Source organism: Rhinoderma darwinii, chromosome 3 (assembly GCF_050947455.1).
Source record: "Rhinoderma darwinii isolate aRhiDar2 chromosome 3, aRhiDar2.hap1, whole genome shotgun sequence".
In the NCBI taxonomy this organism is placed as follows: Eukaryota; Metazoa; Chordata; class Amphibia; order Anura; family Rhinodermatidae; genus Rhinoderma; species Rhinoderma darwinii.
Window position 1 is genome coordinate 376,430,544 of NC_134689.1, and position 19,558 is coordinate 376,450,101.

A 19,558-nucleotide genomic window follows, 5' to 3' on the forward strand; every position below is an offset into this window, starting at 1 on the left:
GACAAGTGTGTGTGGAAGACGGTTTCCACTATTCTAAACACGGTTCTTAAGCTTCGCTGCAGGCGTTTTATTGTATTGTAGCTGATTAAGCACCACAATAACTGAATTCCAAGCAAATAGAACAAATTCCCATTGGTCAGATCCAATTGTCTTAGTAACTAGGGAAAAAAACTTATGATCTCGAAAGGTTGATCATTGTTGTTCCATTTCCGGCCAGCTTTACTAGGTTTAGTAACGTACCTTGGGGTTCCCACTGGCCCTTGAACACTTTTCTTGGGTTTCTTAGCTGGAGGTTCCCGGGCTCTGTTCTTACGCGGCTCCTCAACCTCTTCCTTTCGTTTGTGCTTTTCTTTCCGCTTCTCGCGTTCTTTTTTCTTTGGTTTGTTTGGCTGTGGCTGAGACAGGGCCGCTAATTGCTCATGTACAGCTTTCAACTAAAAGCAGGATCAACATATTAAATCTAGTATCACTGTCTGCTTTCAATGAAAATCTGTCTCCACAATACTCAGGAAAAGTGGATCAGTTAACCATAGCAAATAATTAGCTTCATTTTCCAAAAGACCCATATGAAACAGGGCAACTGGTATGTGACTGGTTGCTAGGGGCCAATGCTCCACTGATCCCTCGTACCTCAATGTTTAGCACAAATGTTTTATGAGAAAGCAAGTCCTTTTTTACATTTTTCTGTGCTTACCTGCTCTTGAAGCTCCGCTAATCTCTGCGCTCTCTCCTCTTCACTATCAGAGCTACTTTCGCTGTCAGAAGAGCTGTCACTGCTACTGTCACTAGAAATATGAGGACCTTTGATGGAGGGTGCAGGAGGACCTGGACTTTGTGAGGGTGCTGGGGCAGGTGTTTCTTCCGGCTCATCAGGCATCTTCGCAAATCTCATTTCAAACACATCCTTGAAGAAAACACAAGAGAAACTCCTTACAATGGAAAGAAAATAGACGTTTTCAAATCCTAATGCACAATTTTCTTGCATAGCAATGTATTCTCAAAGTGCATGCCCCAACTGCTTTAGGCCCCACACACAAGTAGAGGAAAATCTGCAGCAAAACACTGTATGTAAGTGGAGGATTTAAAAAATGTCAAACAAATGCTGCTGAACATTGAGCACGCAAATCAGAGCATGCTAGATTACCCCAGGTTCAATGTAGAAGGGGTAAAATCCACTGCAAAATCTGCAACAAACCCAGTGTGTGTGTGTGTGTGTGTGTGTGTGTGTGTGTGTGTGTGTGTGTGTGTGTGTGTGTGTGTGTGTGTGTGTGTGTGTGTGTGTGTGTGTACGTACTACACCTTCTAGAAACTGTCGTAAAGTAATAGGAGATAAAACATAAAATTATATACATGTATATAGATTTTTTAAGATAATTAAAGTGTGTGACTTATAAGGGTGTGTTCACATCAGCGTTTGGTTTCCATTGATGGCAAACGCCGTCTACGCTATTTTTTCAGTAAAAAAAAAAAACCGGAAGCCTTACGGAACGGAGAAACGGAAGTTATTAGCACGGAAGCATTACCATTGAAATCAAAGAATGCAAACAGGAGCTATGTTTTCCGTTTCTGCGTTCCGTTGTTGGGATCCTCTGACGGAAAGGTCTGACGGAACCCATCAATGGAAACTGGATGCGGACACACCCTTAGGTAACATTTCAGAATAAGCGGCCATGCCTATATATGAGGAATAACATTATACCTCACCGTTATAGCACTTTTCCCCTCTGCAGGCTCTCTAATTCTCAGTTGTCTCTGTGCAACTGGGTGAAGCCTAACTGCTATCATGTCTTCTATACATTGCACACATAGGAGTAGGATTCTCCTCTTCTATTTCTTTCTAGCACATCTTTCTCACTCTGCTACCCCCCTCCATAGACTACTATGGGCAGCGTGTCGATGTCTCCCCTCTGTTCCCTTCTCCTGCTCCTCCCTCTCCATAGACTTGTATTTTCAGGCAGAGGAGACGCACCTTCTGCAGTTTGTCTGTAACTAGGGATAGATTTTTACTTAACGATAGGGGGTGGACAGCAGGTCACAGGAAGGGAGAGACCTAGTGGTAGTAACTTCACACAGAATTTGCATGGATATAACAAATACATTAACAGTAAGTAAACTACAAAGTTGATCTATATCAGGTATAAATCAGCAGCAGGGCAAGGGAGGGTGTAAAATGACAAACTAGCAGACGCTTACATCCTCAAGTGCCCCCCCCCCCCTCCCCACTCTGAGACCCTGTTCTACATGGCTCCAATCCCGGAAGCATCCACAGCGGTCACGTGCTAGTCATAGTATGTGCCACTGCAGACAATCGTTGGCCTCAGCGGTGATGCTGCCATGATCCGCAAGTAACCACTGAGGCCCGCGATTGGCAGTAACAGCTCTGACCGATGTACCGAAGGACCAGAGCCGTGGAGAACAGGGGCACTTCAGGGGGTGAGTATCTAATAGATTACTTTATACCAATCCACTGCTGACAATTTTGAGACGTCCCAGATAACCCCTTTAATACAACTCCTTTCTAACTTAGAGATAAAAAGTTGTGGCCCTTTAAAGGAACACTAAACCTAGAAATGAATGATAAAAGTAAAAAGAGATTATATATGTCAGTTAGGAGGATTTTCTGCATTTAAATTACTGAAGGAAATCCGCTGTGCTGCAAATATATATCCGATAAAAATCTAAGTCTGTGTTCACATTGCATTTTTAATATGCGCTTTTTTTGCTTTGGTTGATTAGCTCCCATTGAGACACATGGAAGATCTACCAAAACTTTTAAAAAAAAGAAAAAAAATATGTTAAAGAAGGCAAAAGAAAAAAACAGTGAACCCAGCCTTCTAATTTAGCTTACGGTCACTTGTATTTTTCCCTGAACCGAAAGATCTTTAACCCCTTGTAGCCTTTATTTTCACCCTTCGGGGTACACAAACGTTTATAAAATCTTGTGGGGGGGGGGGGCGGAGACGGCTGACTTTTTTCCTTCTCTTTTTACTCTATGCGCCATGTGGAACAAATATTGTTAAACTTTATTCTATTGGTCATTCTGTTTGCAGCAATACATTTTTTATTTTTATAAAGGCTTTCCTCTGGATAGGCCATATATATATCTGATCGTTGGGGGGATGACTCTTGGCACCCCAACCGATCAGCTGTTTTGAAGGAACCACGGCACTCGTGCATGCGCTGCTTTCCCTTGATCGTTCAGGCTGTTCAATAGTCTGAACATGCCCTTGCAGAGACATGGTGAAATAAGGCTTACACCTATGGCAGACCTGTATTGCCTTTGTTACGCCCCTGACTGTCATGGTAACCCATCTGCACCATGTGATCAGGTTCGCAGGGCGCCCCCTAGCACAATCAAGCTCCTTAGAAACCACGGTCGGTATTGATAGCCCCGCCATTGCAGCAGGGGACCGGCTGTCAATCACAGCTCCTGTGCCCATGCGATCATTCTGACATATATCGATGTCATGGAGCCTCTAGGTCAGGCAAATCATGGCGTATATTTTTGTCATGCTGACATAAGTGGTTTAAATACAAACTCACATCTACCCATTTTCTTCATACAAAAATAAGTTCTGTGCACTCCTCCTTTATTTAATATCCTGGTTTCCAACTAGATAACTCATAGGGAACCCCTCTCCACGCCCTCCACTCTGCATAAAAGACTGCTGTTAACAAACATTGCTGTACAATTTGTCTCTGCTCACCATCCCCAATTTACCTGCAGTTTTCGGGCCATGGCTACCACTTCATGGTCTGGCGGGTTATACTTGTAACAGTTAGAAAACATAAGCCGCACATCAGAAGCAAAATCCTGGGCATCTCGATAATCCATAGTCTCCATCTTTATCTGGGGACAACCGGAGAAATAGCAGCCGGTCAAAAAAATAGTGTACAAAGCAGAGGGGGCAGATAACTGGCCTATGTGTTGTATCTGAAATTGATGTAATGTTAGGCAAATCATTTACTAGTTCTATTGATCGGAAGCTGCTTCCTATGAGTTCTATGACATGTGTACAGTGCAAGGCTTTTTAGAGAATTTTCAGACTCCATACAGAATAGAAATACCATCCAACTAAACGGAGTGAGGTTAAAGGGGTTCTCAAGGCATATTATATTGATGGCCTTTCTTTAAAGAGAACCTTTCATCCCCAAAACATATGCAGCGGAGTGCAGCATGTAACGGGCAGGGCTTCACAAGCCGTCTCACGTAAAATTATTTTTCAAACTCCCTCCGTTATTTACATATCGGTGCCGTTATATTTGATATGAACTGTCAATGGGGCATTTCTAACTAACTAAAAGGCAAGAGGGCGTGATGTCTTCGCTCTGACACTGTCCAATCAGCTGCAGACAGTGTAGGGGCGGCTTGCGCTGGGTTCTCTCCCGTGAGAACATACACAGACTTGGTGGTTGTGCTGCAGATAGCGTGGGCGCGCACAACGACGGATGGAAGTAGATCTCCTCCTCCTCGTCGTCTCTGCTCATTCCGCGGCGGCGGGAGTAGTGACGTCGATGTGCGAGCGAAAGGCCAGGCGGGCGCACGCACGCGATCTGCAGCACAACCATCAAGTCTGTGTGTTCTCGCAGGAGAGAACACAGCGCAAGCCGTCCCGACACTGTCCGCAGCTGATTGGACAGTGTCAGAGCGAAGACATCACGCCCCCTTGCCTTTTAGTACGTTACAAACGCCCCATTGACAGTTCAGGGGCTTTTTTACATATCGGGTGCCAAATATAGCAGCACCGATATGTAAATAACAGAGGGAGTGAGAAAAATAATTTTGTGTGAGACCGTGTTTGTGAAGCATTTCCTAGAACATGCTGCACATGTTTGGGGAGGTGAAAGGTTCTCTTTAAGATAGGCTATCAATATCAGATCGGTGAGGGTCCAACTCTCGGCACCCCTGCCGATTAGCTGACTGAAGGTGCTGCAGCTTCTTCAGTGTTCTATCCGTAGCAGCTGTGCATGGGATTACACTTCAGTCCCTTTCACTTGAATGGGACCAGAACTGCAATCCCAGGCACAGCTAAGGGTACGGCGCTGTGCCTGTAAACTGGAAAAAGACTGCGACCGGGGATGCCGGGAATCGGACCCCCACCAATCGCATATTGATGGCCTATCCTAAGGATAGCACATCAATATAAAATGCCTTGACGACCCCTTTAAGCGACAACAAATGAGCAATGAGTTGTAGGTACACAGGATCTTCCCACACCTTAATGGTACTCAGGTCCATGGGATGCTTGATAATTTCGGAGTAGTCATGCAGTCCTAGAGTCTCCACATCCACTGGTTTATAAAATGGCCAGGCATAGGCAGTGTGTTTCTTTGCAAACATTTCCCGGACAATTCCAGCACAATAGTTTAGTTGCTCAGAGATCTTGGTGCTGCTATTTACTGGGATAGATACTGGAACTGCAGCAGTGTGTAAGACAGGAGGCGCAGGAAGCTGGGAGTCCGGCACCTCAGTCTTCTTTGCTGGCCGGGCCTGGCGACCACTTTCCCGTCGTGGTGTAGGCTTAGGCGGCTTACAGTCACTAGGAAGAGGAGAAGATTCATGGAGCGGATCATGGGCGGTGGGAGTCGTAGTATCAGCTTTCCTTTTAACCCCTTTCTATGGAGGAAAATAAGCAAAACGTCAGCAGCAGAAAACCTTGTTTGAACAAATCTACTACGTAAATGTTAATTTTTTTTTTCCATTTAACCTAACGCTTTTATCCTGAATAGCACTCTAATGAGCGCTAGACTATAAATTAGCAGTCTTCATAATTGATCTATTTTGAACTCACCGTTTTTCTCACCTTTACGGGCTGGGTTGCAGTCGGGATGATGGATGTATGACTCGGTATAAGCTGTGGAGGAGCAGCAGCAGGTATTGTTGTCGGCACCACCATGTCCTGAGTGATGGTAGGTGAAAACGTAATAGGAGCTTGTGTGATGGTAGGGGTGCGGGCAGGCGGGGTGCGGGTCTGCGGAGGGGTAGGCGCCCGGGTCACAGGGGTAGTAGGGGATGTAGGCTTAGAGACAGCTGGGGAAAAAGCAAGTGGTTATGGAGATGCAAAAACGTTTAAAAAACAAAAAACTTTTACAATATATAATATTTTGCAGATAAGTTACACAACAGAAGCTAAATCATTGAATAGTAACTACACTTTCAAACATTTGATATGTCAGAGACATATCAGAAGTTTGGATTGGAGGGGGTCCAGGTGCGGAGACTCCCACCGCTGCAGAGACGAAGTTGCAGAAGTGCTCATCGGTGCTCCTTATTAAAGCTTTGTTCACATCTGCATCAGGGCTCCGTTCTGGCGTTCCATCTGAACGAAGCCCTGACTGAAACAAATGGAAACCATAGGTTTCCGTTACCATCACCATTGATTTCAATGGTGACGGATCTGGTGCAAATGGTTTCCGTTTGTCTCCGTTGTGCAAGGGTTTCGTCGTTTTGACAGAACGAATAGCGCAGTCGACTATGGTATTGTATCCATCAAAACGACGGAACCCTTGCACAACGGAGACAAACGGAAACCATTTGCACCAGATCCGTCACCATTGAAATCAATGGTGATGGAAACGGAAACCTATGGTTTCCATTTGTTTCAGTCAGGGCTCCGTTCAGATGGAAAGCTCAGACGGAACCCTGACGCAGATGTGAACGAAGCCTTAATGAGGAACACCGATCACAGCTGAGCACTTCTGCACCTTCATTTCTGCAGCGGTGGGGGTCTCAGCACCTACACCCCCACCAATCCAAACTATTGATATGTCTCTATGACATATCAAAAGTTTGATGAAAGTGTAGTTACTCTAACATCAAGAGGAAAAATTATCCTAATCAGGTCAACTTACGTGTGACTGGAGTTTTGGGGATGGGCTTGTCTCCTTGGTTTATTGAAGGGACCCGGGTTCTCATTGGGGTGGTTGATGCATCTAGAAAGCACACAAGACACTTCTTGAAAACATCTTACAAAGCGGTGTCATTCATTATTACATTGAAGCTTACACTTGACCCACCAATGCAATCCCATTAATAATCACCCTTTATTTCCCAGTCACCTGGTTCCCTCCTCCCACGACCACGTCCTTTGCTCTGAACAATTGGCAACTCCGTCTCTTCCTGGGGCATCTCAGAAATTTTCTGCAAGAAGAGTTTCTCCAGGGCTTCAGCCATCAAAACTATATCATCCCCAGGCTGAAAATAAAATAAAAAAAAGAAAGTTATTATTGAGACAAATAATTATTGCAAAACCTAAAAATGCGCACAAATCTAAGTAATTCCAACAGACCAATCAATTTTATATTTTTTTTTTTGTGCAATGAGAAACATGGAAATTACTGGGCACAGTGACTGATGTGAGTAAATAAATTTGCCTAAGCGCATGAGAAATAAGCTAAAAAATTTTTTTTCGAGGCTTGTACTGCTTTTCCACATAGGGACGAAAAAGCCTGCATTAAACTTTTTCAGCGACTTCCATTAACCCAGGTCTTGCTTACCTGGAAACCACACCTCAGACATCAGCAGGGTCTCGCCCTCCAGACAGCTACGAGAGGAAGAAGTTCTATCAGACTTTAGCCTTGATCCTCGTTACTGCCTACCAACAAACTATATCCTATGCCACAGGGTACAGCAATGAATGCAGGACTAATGGACCCTGTGACATCGGATATCATCTATTAAAAGGCAAATCAAGGGAGCAGGTCTGATGTCCCTTCATGTTGTGTAGAGGACACCCATAAGATAAGAGACCCTGTAAAATCATGAGGCCAGTCTGCCTCATTACAGTAGTATTCCCAGCATGGGGGGGGGAACTGTACCCAACCCTAAGCTTTCTGTATTAGGGTATGTTCACACGCTAGCAGGCTTTTACGGCTGAAATGACAGCCTGTTTTCAGAAGAAAAAAACAGCTGCGTAGTTTCAGCCGTAAATGCTCCTCCTCGTAATATACGAGGCATCTGTGACGCTCGTAAATCTTGAGCTGTGCTTCATTGAGTTCAATGAAGAACGGCTCAAATAACTTGGCAAAGAAGTGCCCTGCACTTCTTTGCCGAGGCAGTCAATTTACGCGTCGTCGTTTGACAGCTGTCAAACGACGACGCGTAAATGACAGGTCGTCGGCACAGTACGTCGGCAAACCCATTCAAATGAATGGGCAGATGTTTGCCGACTTATTGTAGCCCTATTTTCAGGCGTAAATCGAGGCATAATACGCCTCGTTTACGCCTGAAAATAGGTCGTGTGAACCCAGCCTTAGTGTCAGAGCACAATGACATCTTTATTAGGAGCCAAAACAGTGATGAGAACTAACATTTGTCGCTTTAAAATTGTGTGCTGCTCCTCTTTTTTCTGGATTTTTTTTCACCCACTATGTGGCTTTCATTCTCTTTGTGCACTGGGTACAGAACCTAGCTCTGTGCTTCCCTGCCACACGTTCTGATATCTTGCATACATAGACTGCTCTATAAGAGGCTGCTTGAACCCCACACGTCTCATGTTCCCTACTTGCAGCGGAGAGATGGCTGCACATGAGTCACCCCCTATTATAATGATTGGGATATCATCTCAAATCAGCTTCTTCAGACCTCCCATAGACCAACGTTGTAAACGTGCATGGGCGCCACCTTTCTTGCAGATAAGGGAATACTGAACATTGAAAACTTAAAAAAGGTGTTGTCTAGTCCCTAAAAATTGATGGCCTGCAGTGCTCATGCGAGCGCTGCTTCTCCTTCATTCCTTATCTGCTCGTACTGTGAATAGACACGCTTGTAACGGCGGTTCACAGTATTACAGCCTTCGCCTATTCACTTCAAATGGGAGAAGGCGGTAGTATTGGGAACCGCCGCTACAAGTGTCGGTGATTCACAATACGAGCAGGTAAGGAACGTAGGCGAAGCAGCGCTCATACAAACGCGGCGGCTCCTTCAAAACAGCTGATCGGCGGGGGTGCCGAGTGTCGGACTCAGACCAATCAGATATTAGGCCATCAATTTTTAGGGACTAGATAACCCTTTTAACGTGACTACCACAATGTTCGCATTTGTGGCCGCCACATCTAAATGAGTCAACACAATTGCCACCTAGTGAATGTCAACCACCAATTCAGTCAGTGAATCTAATGTGCACACGTACAAAGAACATGCATTCTCAAGACATACCTTGTTATAGATGTAGCAGTTTGTAAACATTGTGTTGAAATCCTGGATACATTCCTGGGCATTCATGTAATAATAGTTTTCTAGACGCTTCTTGATGGTGCCCATGTCCATTGGGGTCTTGATAATTTTATAATAATCCTACGGATTAAAAAAAAATAAAATAAATGGTTTAGGAGGCTGAAAAAAGGGAAAATCTTTATGGTCTCAGAAGTTTTTTATGGTATATGGCAGCGAATAGTTTACGTGATGTTTTTGAAGCAGATTTTCTGTGAAAATGCAACATTTAAAAATCCACAAAGAAGTACAGCACAAAGCATGTGAATGAGACTTTGCCAAAATGCTATTGACACGCTGAGGACAACCTGAACGGAAATGAAAGGATGCCGCGGGATTTTGGAAACTGCAGAATGCCGAATCTGTCACCTATTTCAAAGGGTGAAATCGGGGTCAAAAAACATCTAGAACACATGCAGTTTTGCCATGTATTTCAGGCCGTTTCTGCTGCGCGTGAACATGTCCTAGGACTGAAACCGGTTAACCATTGTCCATCATTTGTTGCCACATTTGAATCACTTGCCAAGATCTCTCGTGATTCCTGATAGACAAATGAATAGAAAATGTGCAGATGCAAAATGCTGGGCATCTCAGCGCCCCATATTTTCCAACTTCATCTTGCAGAAAAAGTTATAGCACTGAACTATTGTTGGACTACAATGTTTTTCTTACACTTTTATACTCCTAAACCCTAAGGCAATGTTCACACGTGTCAGATTTGCCCACGTATTTACTACAGGATCCGTGGCAGGATATGAGGCTCAAACTCCGATTTCTGCCATGTAAAGCGGATCCGCACAAGGATTAGTCCCCTTCAAATGGGGCTAATTCACTGGCTTTGCCGAGTAGAATCAGTGCGATTAAAAGGGCTTTTGCCATAAAGGACATTCACAGGATGTCAGATAGATGGGTCCCACCTCTGGGACCTGTACCTATTGCTAGAAAGGGGCCCCCTAAATCTCATTCTACCGCTCTGTGTTGTGGCTGACTCGTGTGATTCCAGACCATGAATTTCGGAAACAGAGTAGCTCGACGAGCTACGCTGTTTCCGTAAGTCCCATAGAACTGAATGTTAGTAACGGAAACAGCGTAGCTCAGTGAGCTACGCCGTTTCCAAAATTCATGGTCGGGAATCACACGAGTCAGCCACAACACAGAGCGGTAGAACAGGATTTAGGGGGCCCCCGTTCTAGAGATAGGTGCGTGTCCCAGAGGTCCTGTGAACATATCATAAATGTCCCTGATGGGAAAACCCCTTTAAGTAGCATGCTACTTATTCTCGTGGTTTTTATTTTCAGTGGCACGGACAAAAAGTGACTTTTTTCTATCCACTGAATGTAAACAATCATCCGTTTAATGGATGCCTGAGAAATATGCCATACATCACCCATAGGCTCCAATGCTATTAAAGGAAAAAAAAAAAAAGCTATACTAACCCGACAGATGCCAAACAAACACTTGACCTCCATCGGGCTAATAAAGCCCTGTTGACACGTTTAGCGTGTACACCGGCAGCTTTCCTGTAGTACACACGTCATGTACATCCCAAGCATGATGTGAACAGCGCTAAGAAGAAATTGTCTTGTCTCAAAGTTTACCCCGGGTAACGTCCCTGCTCTCACTTCAAACCCTTTCCGGTCTCTACAGCTCCTGGTACACACTAAATTGAATACAGTTCCTGATCTATGGCCTGGAAACTTTGCATAATCAGGTTTTATCAGAAGCACAATCCTAGTTTTAAATCGGCAGTACTGCGCATGAGCCGAATAAAGAGCAGGGACGCTGCGTATGCGCAGTACTGCCGATTAGAACGTCGAGTAGAAAGATCGTACTGCGCATGTGCAGAGTGGAGAGCAAAGATGTGCGCGCGCTACAGACAGTACGGGGCCAGGCATGAACGCACCGATTATGCTGCCTGGCCCCTGTCAATCAATGTAAGGGAGGGAGGAGGGGTTGAACTGGGGAGCGAAGTAAGAGCATTTAGGTGCAATGTTAATACCCTCATTGCACCTAAGTGCTGATTAGGATTTCTCTATAAAGGAGGCAGTAAGCAGAAGATGAAAATAAACACTAGACACAGGTTAGTCTCCCCTACAATACCCTGTTACTAGTTTAAGACGGACATTCTGGTGACAGACTCCCTTTACAGCATGTTGACATTGCCAAACAAACTTTTAGCAATTGATTTACTTTGAAAGGGAATCCGTCAGCAATTTTGAGGCCTTAAAACTGCTGACAGAGCAATATAGAGGAGGGGAGGGCATTGTAAACATAACTTATCATCTCGGTCATACAAGTTGCATGACCGAGAAATCAAGGTTTAATTTCCCAGGCGCTGCAGTCGCAAGTGCCACTGAGAAAGCAACTTGACGTGGAAGCGCTCCTGCACTGGACAAAGCAAGCCCCGACACTACGCTTTGAGTGATGGCTCTAGCAGTCTCCTGATTGGCCACTACAGCCATCGCTCAGAGCAGAGAGAGGGGAACTCGCAACTGCCGCAACGGGGGAAATCAAACGTCTGTTTCTCAGTCATGCAACTTGCATTACCCAAACAATCAGGGGACTATTGTTCAACATAAAACATTAGGGATATTTTTACAATGCTACAAGATGAAGGCCGAAACACTTAAGGCCCAGTTCACACAGTGTTTTTTATGCTAATTTTGACGGAAAAATTGCATCGGAATCAGCACCAAAAACATCCGAAACAGCCTCCCACTGACTTCAAAGGAGACAGACGTTTTCTTATGCCGCGGATTTCAGCTGCCTGCGGTAAAAAAATTAAATAAAGTCGCATGCTTTTTCTTGCCGCAAATTCACCTCTGACCTCCTATTGAACTCCATGGGAGCCACAGAAAGCGGTTTTTTTTTTGCTTGCGGCACTCAATGTCGACAGGTGAAAAACGCAGCGTGAAAAGTCGCGGCAAGAAGTTGCAGGCAGGTCAAAATCTGCCTCAAAATCCCTGAAGGAATTTTGAGGCAGATTTATTCTGCCTGCAAAAACAACTACGTGTGAACAGGGCCTAACCGTCAACAGAACAGTATAGAAACTTAAAGAGTGAAAGAAAACGGAGGACAAAAGCAAGTCTTCGTGAAGATAAAGAATCCGGCCACTGACTGATTTTAGGCACCTGGACAGCACCGGCTGCCCACGATCCCGGAGATCAACTCTTGGGAAATACATTTGAACATGCAGTAAACCTCAAACACGATCTCACATACATGAAGTCGACTTTCATGACACAGCTGATAAAGCAGACATTGGAGCTCACATTACAAGACAGGAAAAATTCAATCAAAGCAATTTATGAGAACTCCAAGGCCTTTTTCACATACTGTATGTCGGCAGAGGTGTCAGGCCCACCGGCTGATTTGGTGGGTCTGATTGTGCCTCAGCAAAGAGGACGTCTATTATCTGCGCTGATTTTTGTTTTTTTGTCGATTAATTGCCCAGCCCTAGGGTGTAGTTTCCCAATGGGGTCACTTTTTGGGGATTTCCAATGTTTTGGCACCGCAAGAGCCCTTCAAACCAGACATGGTGCCTAAAACATTCTAATAAAAAGGAGGCCCAAAATCCAGTAGGTGCTCCTTTGCTTCTGAGGCCGGTGTTTCAGTCCAGTATCACACTAGGGCCACACGTGGGTATTTGCTAAAACTGCAGAATCTGTGCAAAAAGTATTGAGTTGCGTTTCTAAAAAAATTATTAAAGAGGCTGTCACCACATTATAAGTGGCCTATATTGTACATGAGGTGATCGGTGCTGTAATGTAGATTACAGCAGTGGTTTTTATTTAGAAAAACGATCATTTTTGACGGAGTTATGACCTATATTAGCTTTATGCTAATGAGTTTCTCAATGGACAACTGGGCGTGTTTTACTTTTTGGCCAAGTGGGCGTTGTACAGAGGAGTGTATGATGCTGACCTATCAGCGTCATACACTTCTCTCCATTCATTTACACAGCAGATAGCGATATAGCTATATCACTATGTGCAGCTACATACACACACTATAACGTTACTGCAGTGTCCTGATAATGAATATACATCACTACCAGCCAGGACGTCATGTGTACTCAGAATCCTGACACTTCTGTAGCGTCTGTGAGATTTACAGCAAGGAAAGCGTAATCTCGCGAGATTACGATGTAACCTGTCATTTCAAACAAGATTACGCTTGCCTTGCTGTAAATCTCACAGAGACGCTACAGAAGTGTCAGGATTGTGAATAGACATCACGTCCTGGCTGGAGGTAATGTATATTCATTATCAGGACACTGCAGTAATGTTAGTGTGTGTGTGTGTGTGTGTGTATGAGGCTGCACATAGCGATATAGATATATTGCTATGTGCTGTATAAATGAATGGGGAGAAGTCTATGACGCTAATTGGTCACTGACTGGTCAGCGTCATACCCTCCTTTATACAACGCCCACTTGGTCATATAGTAAAACACGCCCAGTTGTTCATTAAGAAACTCATTAGCATAAAGCGAATATAGGTCATAACAGTCATAAATGGTTTTTTATATAGAAAACTACTGCTGTAATCTACATTACAGCGCCAATCACATCATGTACAAGATTAGGTCACTTATAATGTGGTGACAGAGCCTCTTTAAATACGAATTTCTGCAAAAAAAAAATAAAAAATAATAAACTTGTAACTGTTAGGCCTGATTTACACGAGCGTGTGCGTTTTGCGCACGCAAAAAACGCGGCGTTTTGCGTGCGCAAAAGGCACTTAACAGCTCCGTGTGTCATCAGCGTATGATGCGCGGCTGCGAGATTTTCTCGCAGCCGCCATCATTATGACACTCCGTTTGGTTGTTTGTAAACAGAAAAGCACATGGTGCTTTTCTGTTTACATTCAGAGTTTGACAGCTGTTGCGCGAATCACACAGAAGTGCTTCCGTGCGGCATGCGTGGTTTTCACGCACCTATTGACGTCAATGGGTGCGTGATGCGCGAACAGCGCACAAAGAAAGGACATGTCGTGAATTTTACGCAACGCACTCGCGCTGCGCAAAATTCACGCACTGTCTGCACTGCCCCATAGACTAATATAGGTGCGTCTGACGCGCGAAAAGCGCGCGCGTATATTACGCTCGTGTAAATGATGCCTTACCTCTACTTTGCTTTCATTTCTGTGAAACATCCAATGGGTTAAGAAACTTCCTAAATGCTGTTTTGAATACTTTGAGGGGTGAAGTTTTTAAAATGGGGTGCCTTATTGGGGGTTTCTAATATATAAGGCCTGCAAAGTCACTTCCCAACTGAACTGGCCCCTGTAAAAATGGCCTTTTGAAATTTTCATGAAAATGTGAGAAATTGCTGCTAAAGTTCTAAGCCTTTTAACGTCCTAGAAAAATAAAAAGGATGTTCAAAAAACAATGGCAATCTAATGTAGACATGTGGGGGATTTTAATCAGCAACAATTTTGTGTGTTATAACTGCCTGTCTTACAAGCAGATACATTTAAATTAAAAACATTCCGAAATTATTCCCACAAAGTGAAAAATGTCAGATTTGAAAAACGAGGCTCTGTCAGGAAGGTCAAAAGTGGCCAAAGCGGGAAGGGGGTTAACGTGGACTCCTGCATGGGGACCGTGTAACATTAACCGCTTCCCGACCGCCCACTGTATATTCACGTCGGCATTTGCTGGGCTCTGTGCAGTGCCGACGTGAATTCACGGTGGGTGTTAAAAGCGCGATCTGGGTGTCTCAGAGTAGCGCTGACACCCGGATCGCGCGGTTATCACCTGCCTCTGGTCCCGGAGATATGATCGGGACCTGATTAGTTCAGGTCCCGGTCATGTGATCGCAGGGAAAGTGTGTTGTAGCAACGAACTGGAAAGTTTGTTGCTATAACAAACTGGAAAGTTTGTTGCTACAACAAACTTTCCCGGGGACCGATTGCAGGTGCTGCAGTCGGTTATAAGGCAGAACCGGGGGCCATATAACAGCCCCCGGGTCTGCCATGCACAGCAGCCTATGAGAACCAGCCGGATGCTGGTTCTCATATGCTTCCTGTCAGTGTGACTCCCAACGTCACACTGACAGTTTATAATACGTTACACTACCTAGGTAGTGTAATGTATTATTGCAGCGATCAGTGCTGCCAGGCTTCAAGTAAAACAAGTAAAAAATAAAGTAATAAAAAAGTTTTATAAAAGTGTAAAAACAAGTTATAAAAGTTACAAAAAAAAATAATGCTTTTTTTCCTATAAGTCTTTTATTATAGGAAAAAAATGAAAATGTTAAAAAAAAAGTACACATATTTGGTATCACCGCGTTCGTAACGACCCAAACTATAAAACTATAATATTATTTTTCCCGCACGGTGAAGAGCGCAAAAAAAATAATTAAAAAACAATGTCAGAATCACTATTTTTTGGTCACCACCCCTCCCAAAATATAGAATAAAAAGTGATCAAAAAGTCGCATGTACCCCAAAATAATACCAATAAAAACTACAACCCGTCCCGCAAAAAACAAGCCCTTACACCGCTTTTTTGACTGAAAAATAAAAACTTTATGGCTCTCAGAATATGGTGACACAGAAAATAAATTTTATCAAAATGATTTTATTGCGCAATCGCCACAAAACATAAAAAACCTATATACATATGGTATCGCCGTAATCGTACCGACCCGCAGAATAAAGTAAAATGTCATTTATACCGCACGGTGAATACTGTGAAAAAAAATAAAAATACAAAAAACATTGTCAGAATTTATGTTTCTTTGTCACTTTGCTTCCAAAAAAAATCTAATAAAAAGTGATAAAAAAAAAAAAAAAATCACATGTACCCTAAAATGGTACCAATGAAAAGTACAGATTGTCCCGCAACAAATAAGCCCTCAGGCAGCTCCGTTGGAGAAAAAATAAAAAAAGTTCTGGCTCTCAGAATATGGCGATGCAAAATGTGCAGTGTCCAAAAGCGGATAGGATCGGGCGCCATTTATCAGTGCGACACCGGCCACATATCTATGAATTATTATTTATGTACCCCATTATTATACTCTCTTATTATGCCGTGATGTACTCTGCCCAATTTACACATACCCCCACATCATAAACTGAAATACCAGCAAAACCCCAAACAGAACAGTTACCAAGCAAAATCTGCGCTCCAAAAGCCAAATGGTGTTCCCTCCCTTCTGAGCCCCACAGCGTGCCCAAACACCAGATTACGTCCACATATATGACATTTTATATCCGGGAGAACCCGCTCAACATTGTATGAGGTATTTGTCTTCAGTGGCACAATATATTGTGCATTAAAATGGCATATCAGTGGAAAATTTTAATTTTCACTTTGCACCATCCGCTGCGCATTAACGCCTTGGCACACCACGACTTAATAGCATGTCGTGGTACGAGGGGTTATATATGGAGCGGGCTCATGCGCTGCGCACGCTCCATATTCTGCAGGTGTCCGCTGTGTATTACAGCTGCCACCCGGGACTAACAGACAGGAACAGCGATCGCGCTGTTACAGGAGCCTGTAAAATGACATTATACTGCAATACATTAGTATTGCAGTGTATTGTACCAGCGACCTAATGATCGCTCGTTCCAGTCCCCTAAAGGGACTTTTGGGAGGTTTCCACTGTTTTGGTACCTCCAGGGTGTTGCATATGCGACATGACACCCGAAAACCATTCCAGCTAAATTTGAGCTCCAAAAGCCAAATATTGTTCCTTCCCTCCTGAGTCCTGCCGTGGGTCCAAACAGCAGTTTATTACCACATATGGTGTATTGCTGTAATCAGGACACATTGCTTTACAAATTTTGGGGTAATTTTTCTCCTTTATTCATTGTAAAAATTAAACATTTCTATGTTTTTTCAGAAAAAAAGTAGATTTTCATTTTCACGGCCTAAAATTCCACTAAATTCAGCAAAAAAACTGTGGGGTCAAAATGTTAACTATACCCCTAGAACAATTCCTTGAGGGGTGTAGTCTTCAAAATGGGGTCAGTTTTGGGGGGGGGGGATTCCACTGTTTTGCTTACTCCAGGGCGTTGCAAACGCGACATGGCACTGAAAAACAATCCAGCAAAATCTGCGCTTCAAAATCCAAATGGCACTCCTTCCCTTCTGAGCTCTGCCGTGGGTCCAAACAGCAGTTTAGTACCACATATGGGGTATTGGCGTAATAGGGAGAAGTAGCTTTACAAGTTCTGGGGTGCTTTTTAATCTTTATTCCTTGCAAATATTTTTTTTAAATATTTTTTCAGAAAAAAAGTAGATTTTCACTTTCACAGACAAACTCCAATAAATATAGCAAAATACCTGTGGGGTCAAGATGCTAACTGTACCCCTAGATAAATTCCTTGAGGTGTGTAGTTTCCAAAACCTTGTCACTTTTGGGGGATTTCCACTGTTTTGTCCCACAAGAGCTCTTCAAGCCTAAAATATATTCTAAAAAAAGTAGGCCCCAAAATCCTCTAGGTGCTCCTTTGCTTCTGAGGCCGGTGCTCCAGTCCATTATCACACTAGGGCCACATGTGGGATATTTCTAAAAACTGCAGAATCTGGGCAATAAATATTGAGTTGCATTTCTGGGGTAAAACCTTCTGTGTTACAGAAAAAAATGTTTTACAAATGAATTTCCGCAAAAAAAATAAAATTTGTAAATGTCACCTCTACTTTGCTTTAATTCCTGTGAAGCGCCTAATGGGTTAAGAAACTTTCTGAATGCTGTTTTGAATACTTTGAGGGGTGCAGTTTTTAATATGGGGTGATTTATGGGGTCTATCTAGTACATAAGGCCCTCAAAGCCACTTCAGAACTGAACTGGTCCCTGTCAAAATAGCATTTTGAAATTTTCTTGAAAATTTGAGAAATTGCTGCTAAAGTTCTAAGCCGTGTAACGTCCTAGAAAAGTAAAATAATGTTAAAAAAACTATGCAAATATAAAGTAGACATATGGGATATATAAAATAGTAACTATTTTGTGTGGTATTACTATCTGTTTTACAAGCAGATACATTTAAAATGAGAAAAATCATAATTTTTGCAAATTTTCTCTAAATTTGTGTTTTTCACAAATAAGCAATGAATTTATTGACCAAATTTTTCCACTAACATAAAGTACAATACGTCACGAGAAAACAATCTCAGAATCGCTTAGATAGGCAAAAGCATTCCAGAGTTATTAACACATAAATTGACACGTCAGATTTGAGAAAATGGGGCTGGTCATGAAGGTCAAAATGAGCTCGGTCTTGAAAGGGTTAACATTGTAAAGATCTGCTTAACACCCTCAACAAGATCATAGAATGTGTAAAGGTATACATGGTACTGTGTAAACAGGTCTGTCATACAGAGAGCAGTCAATATATGTATGTATAGAAATTCACGATTGTACTCACAGGCAGGTTTAGTTTGATAGCGTCCACAGGCTGCTGAAAAGGCCAAGCGAACTGGTGCTTCCATAGTGTCTTCAGCAGGGTTTTCAGCAGGTACTGTAACTGGTTGGTCTGGCGCTTTGCCTCGTTTTGCCTGGCAATATCAGGAGGAGAAGGGTTGAGTAATAGGGGAAGCTGTGGTTGGAGTTGAGGAGGTGCAGGTTGTGGGGCCCCTGACATTGGGACCCCTTCTACTCCGTCGCCCATTCCAGATGTGGCCCTCAGACGTGTACCAAGTCCAGTCTCGCTTGACATGATAAAGCTCCCATCGCATGCAGGGCCAGGCGACCTGGGGAAGAACACATGAAATATACATGAGAAGAGAGTCTAAAAATACAACAATTAAAGCATACCTCACTTTTGAAAAGAAGTGGTCATGTGTGTGTACATGAGGAATAACACTATATCTGGCCATTATATGACTTGGGCAAAGCCTAACTAGTCATGTCTTCTATACACCGCACACAGATAGAGATAGGAGAATAAATACCAAGTAAAAAATAATAATGGAGAAGCCATATTTTCCCACCTTACAAACTAATTACATATATTTTATTTTTTTTCACGTTTACTAACCCACATAATGAACTGCATAAAAGAAATAAAACAAAAAAACAATGCCAGAATTGCTGTTTTCTGTGCATCCCAATATCCAAAAATCTATCAAGGAGTCATATATGTCCCAAAAGGCTATCAATGAAAATTGCAGGTCATCACGCAAAGAAGAAGCTCTCATACACCTACTTTACATAACAAAAGTGTTCTGCTCCCAGAATGTGGCGACACAAACCCTTCATTGTTTACTTCCATATGCTGAACATGACATGTGATAATCACACAGGTGCACGTCTCGTCACAGTTGCAGACTGTCTCCATCACATGACCAGGACAGGTTTTCAGCCTCTGGAAGTAAACAATGAACGCTCCCAAC

The 19,558-nt window shown here is 43.2% G+C and overlaps 1 protein-coding gene across 5 annotated transcripts in view; it reads right to left on the reverse strand.

Moving 5' to 3' along the window:
- BRD4 (bromodomain containing 4) overlaps positions 1 to 19,558 on the reverse strand; it is a 56,667-nt gene that overhangs the window by 18,802 nt on the left and 18,307 nt on the right. For 3 of the 5 annotated variants that reach the window (XM_075858785.1, XM_075858787.1, XM_075858782.1), the window contains exons 2-10: positions 18,592 to 18,916; positions 9,158 to 9,295; positions 7,042 to 7,195; positions 6,853 to 6,933; positions 5,793 to 6,031; positions 5,219 to 5,617; positions 3,722 to 3,850; positions 695 to 904; positions 241 to 434 (exon numbers count right to left, since the gene is read on the reverse strand). In XM_075858785.1, the coding sequence (XP_075714900.1) occupies positions 241 to 434; positions 695 to 904; positions 3,722 to 3,850; positions 5,219 to 5,617; positions 5,793 to 6,031; positions 6,853 to 6,933; positions 7,042 to 7,195; positions 9,158 to 9,295; positions 18,592 to 18,882 (1,835 nt within the window). In that variant the 5' untranslated portion in view covers positions 18,883 to 18,916. The remainder of the gene's footprint in view (positions 1 to 240; positions 435 to 694; positions 905 to 3,721; positions 3,851 to 5,218; positions 5,618 to 5,792; positions 6,032 to 6,852; positions 6,934 to 7,041; positions 7,196 to 9,157; positions 9,296 to 18,591; positions 18,917 to 19,558) is intronic. The other 2 variants (XM_075858783.1, XM_075858784.1) reach the window with 2 other exon arrangements.